Source organism: Amphiura filiformis, chromosome 7 (genome assembly GCF_039555335.1).
Source record: "Amphiura filiformis chromosome 7, Afil_fr2py, whole genome shotgun sequence".
Lineage (NCBI taxonomy): Eukaryota > Metazoa > Echinodermata > Ophiuroidea > Amphilepidida > Amphiuridae > Amphiura > Amphiura filiformis.
Window position 1 is genome coordinate 6,612,961 of NC_092634.1, and position 4,385 is coordinate 6,617,345.

The 4,385-nt window shown below is 37.6% G+C and overlaps 1 protein-coding gene across 1 annotated transcript; it reads left to right on the plus strand.

Annotated features, from left to right (window-relative positions):
• Window positions 1-3,203: 3,203 nt before the first annotated feature.
• LOC140157586 (uncharacterized) lies at window positions 3,204-3,896 on the plus strand. Its single transcript, XM_072180826.1, has one exon. It carries the CDS (start codon window positions 3,204-3,206, stop codon window positions 3,894-3,896), a length of 693 nt encoding a protein of 230 aa, XP_072036927.1.
• The last annotated feature ends 489 nt before the right edge of the window (window positions 3,897-4,385 follow it).

Sequence of the window (4,385 nt, forward strand, 5' to 3'; positions counted from 1 at the left end):
CTTTATGAAATTGCAAGCATCTGTATGCATATTGGGCGCATCCAGATATTTTTGGCCCACCCCCTAAAGAAGACATGGGAAAATCTTAATCTTTTTTAAGATCTGACCTCGTAAACAATGAGGTCAGATCATATAGCCAGCAGTAGTGCATAGAGTATCATCCCTACGGATTTCATCACAGTCTTACCTTAGCACGCTGGTAAGCAGCGTTTGAGATGGTGTTAATCGATAGTCGATAACCGATAATCAATGATCAATCAGCTATGAATATTTAATTGGATTCTAAAAATAATGATCACGGACTCTCATGTTCAAATGCGTGTGTGGGGGTTTGGGGGGGGGGGTGTATACCCCCCCTCGCATGTTGATGCTCGCAATTGCTGAGGACGGCTTTTTACCCCTAAAGAAGACATGGGAAAACGCAAACTTATTGGGAATCCCATGTCTTCTTTAGGTAGGTGCCGTTAATTTCTGGAATAGCCCACGGTCTGCCCCCCCCCCCCAACTTCATAATCAGAAGCTTTTCCCACCACGCTGGTAGATGCCATTGTAAAGTAGTGCTAGAGTTGGTGCGGTGGGGGATAATATATAATTACAGATAGTCGATAACCGATAATCAATGATCAATCAGTTATAAACGTTCAGTTAAACCCAAACACGCAAATGATGATCAAGGAATCGCTAAGGATGATTTGCTTCTGGGTAGTGGGGGGGGGCGGGTGGGTGAGGCGGAATCGATAGTCGATAATTGATTATTGACTATCGATTATCGATTATCGATGATTAATTATTCATAATCAATCATTAGTTTATCCATATTCATTGTTGAAAAATGTATAGGCCTCCGCAACCGACAAAACTAGGAATCGCTAAGGATGATCTCCTTCTGGGCATGGGACTTTTTCATGACTTTTTCATGACTTTTTCATGACTCTTTCATGACTTTTTCATAGTCATGAAAAATGATTTTCTCCAAAGTGCTATAAAAGCACACTCTTTGATCATTTCTATGCACATCGTATCTCTTGCAACCTGAAGGAACGAAATTTGTTTCCGTTTTGAATTTCAACAACTTAAAAATGACATTTTTCGTAAAATGAGGCTCAAATATTTTGTTCTGAATTGGAAAATCTCTCTTGGTATAAAATGAAAACTATTACGGATTTTGATGGTAAATTTCAAACTTTTTTATATCAATCATCATATCCGTGGGCACGTGGTACTGTATTTTGAAAGCCATCCGAGTTTCCATTTTGACAAACGGATAACAGCAAAAATCGATAGTCGATAACCGATAATCAATGATCAATCAGCTATGAATATTTAATTGGATTCTAAAAATAATGATCACGGACTCTCATGTTCAAATGCGTGTGTGTGGGTTTGGGGGGTGTATACCCCCTCGCATGTTGATGCTCGCAATTGGGGAGGACGGCTTTTTACCCCTAAAGAAGACATGGGAAAACGCAAACTTATTGGGAATCCCATGTCTTCTTTAGGGTAGGTGCCGTTAATTTCTGGAATAGCCCACGGTCTGCCCCCCCAAACTTCATAATCCGAAGCGTTTCCCACCACGCTGGTAGATGCCATTGTAAAGTAGTGCTAGAGTTGGTGCGGAGGGGGATAATATATAATTACAGATAGTCGATAACCGATAATCAATGATCAATCAGTTATAAACGTTCAGTTAAACCCAAACACGCAAATGATGATCAAGGAATCGCTAAGGATGATTTGCTTCTGGGTAGTGGGGGGCGGGTGGGTGAGGCGGAATCGATAGTCGATAATTGATTATTGACTATCGATTATCGATTATCGATGATTAATTATTCATAATCAATCATTAGTTTATCCATATTCATTGTTGAAAAATGTATAGGCCTCCGCAACCGACAAAACTAGGAATCGCTAAGGATGATCTCCTTCTGCATGGGGGGGGGGGGGGTGGGGAATTGATAATCGATAATTGATTATTGGTTATCGATTATCGATAACCAATTATCATTTATCGATAATCAATCATTAATTTATCCATATTCATTGTTGAAAAATGTATAGGCCTCCGCAACCGACAAAACTAAGAATTGCTAAGGATGATCTCCTGGGGGGGTGGGTGAGGGGAATTGATAATCGATAATTGATTATTGATTATCGATTATCGATAATCAATTATCGATTATTGATAATCAATCATTAGTTTATCCATATTCAATGTTTGAAAATGTATAGGCCTACACAAACGCCAAAACGGGATATCTGCATTAATTTGAAAAAATGATTTTCTCCAAAGTGCTATAAAAGCACACTCTTTGATCATTTCTATGCACATCGTATCTCTTGCAACCTGAAGGAACGAAATTTGTTTCCGTTTTGAATTTCAACAACTTAAAAATGACATTTTTCGTAAAATGAGGCTCAAATATTTTGTTCTGAATTGGAAAATCTCTCTTGGTATAAAATGAAAACTATTACGGATTTTGATGGTAAATTTCAAACTTTTTATATCAATCATCATATCCGTGGGCACGTGGTACTGTATTTTGAAAGCCATCCGAGTTTCCATTTTGACAAACGGATAACAGCAAAAATAGTTTTAACATTGTCATCTATGGAAGAAAAATCACAAAACTGCCTTTTTCTCAAGAAAAAAATTGGGACTCGAAAATAAATTTTCTTCAAAATCGTTTTATAAGATCTTTATATATGCTTAATAACTTAAAAAAAAAAAAAAAAAAAAAAAACGAAAACAAATTCTAAGCTGATACTTCATGTAAATGATTTCCCCGAACCCAAACCCTAACCCTAATGCTACTCATAACCCTAATCCTAACCCTGACCCTAATTTCGTGTACAAGTAGGCCTACATGATAAAGAAATAAACAAACTATATTGGAATATTGGACACTTTGACAATAATAGCCTCATACACCCAACTCCGCCTGCTGCTTTCACTTCACTCTTTAATCCCTGTTATGGAACTGTGACAGAAGATTGATATACAGCCTCTCAGAGCGTCCGAACTTTTGTGTCACGTGACCCTGCCTTATAATATGCTTGCATTGAGTTTTTATTTTGGTTTTTAACATACTAAAAATAATACTGTTAATTTGTCATTAGTGAGCCAGGTGTTATTTTCATCGAGCTGTAGTCAAGTAAAAATAACGACAAGTCAATAAAATGGATATAAATTGATCCATAATATCATGACTACCAACTTCAAACTGAACTGTTGTGAAAACTTGTCCTTCCGACAGATTGATGAATTCTACATGACAATGCTATCACAGACAGAAGCTCTTTACTTCCTCAAGGACATTTTGAAGATAACTTCTGTCCAAGAAAAACTGATCAATGATAAAGCTGCCCTTCTGAATGAAATCATCAACATCTACCAGCAGAAAATTCCATATCAATCGATAATTGTAATATCCAGGAGAGACCAAGATCAACGTATATCTACAATGGATGACATCAAGGCCCAAATTCTCAGCACACAAGGAGGCCTTTGTTATGATCACAACATCTTCATGAAGCATCTTCTGGAAACACTAGGTTTTGATGTCTGTCTCAATGCATGTGAAATAGGACTAAATGGTGTACAAGACCATGTGTCTGTTCTGGTCAAAAACTTGGTTCAAACTGGGGATAATTACTATGTTGATGTAGGCGCAGGAGATCCTTTCTTCCAAGCCATCCCACTGGATTTCAACAAAGAATCACCAGTGTATCAATGTGGTTTCCAGGTTTATAAGTTTATCAAAGAAGGAGAATTGATCAGTTGGTGGCAGAAGGTCAATAGGTCATATTCAACTATATCCCTTGGTGAGAATGACATCATAATTGACGGATGGAAGAAGTATATGACCTTCACATTGGAGCCAAGGGAAATTGAGTAATTCAGAGATCATATGATCAAGCACTATGTGACCCAGAACCCTCCCATGCCTGGAATGACGTTTCTTCAGTCGATGCGTGCACTGGCCTATCCTAGGCAGAAGTTGTTAGCTATCCGTGGCACAAGCCTATTTCATGAAAATGATGAAGGGAAAATTGAGAAGACTAAAATCACATCAAAGGAAGAACTTATAGGTCTCTATGGGAAATACTTCCCACAGCTTCCTGCTGATTTGGTTACAATGGCTATTGACAAAATGAAGTACAACTTTGAAAAGTGAAGATTTAACTTATTGGATGAAACGTATAACAAAATAAAGTAACATAATCATATTATATGTGACCGTACACGACGAATGAGCCGTAAATTCCTCCCCCGGTCAATTTTATTTTATTCCATGTTTAGAAAATATAACTCACAAGCTTCAAAATGGTATATCATTTGACTTCAAACGATATCCAGAAGCAGATAGCCTTTAGCCTTGTGTGAA

Coding starts and splice junctions, on each gene's coding strand:
- LOC140157586 (XM_072180826.1), top strand. CDS start 3,204: ATGACTACCAACTTCAAACTGAACTGTTGTGAAAACTTGTCCTTCCGA.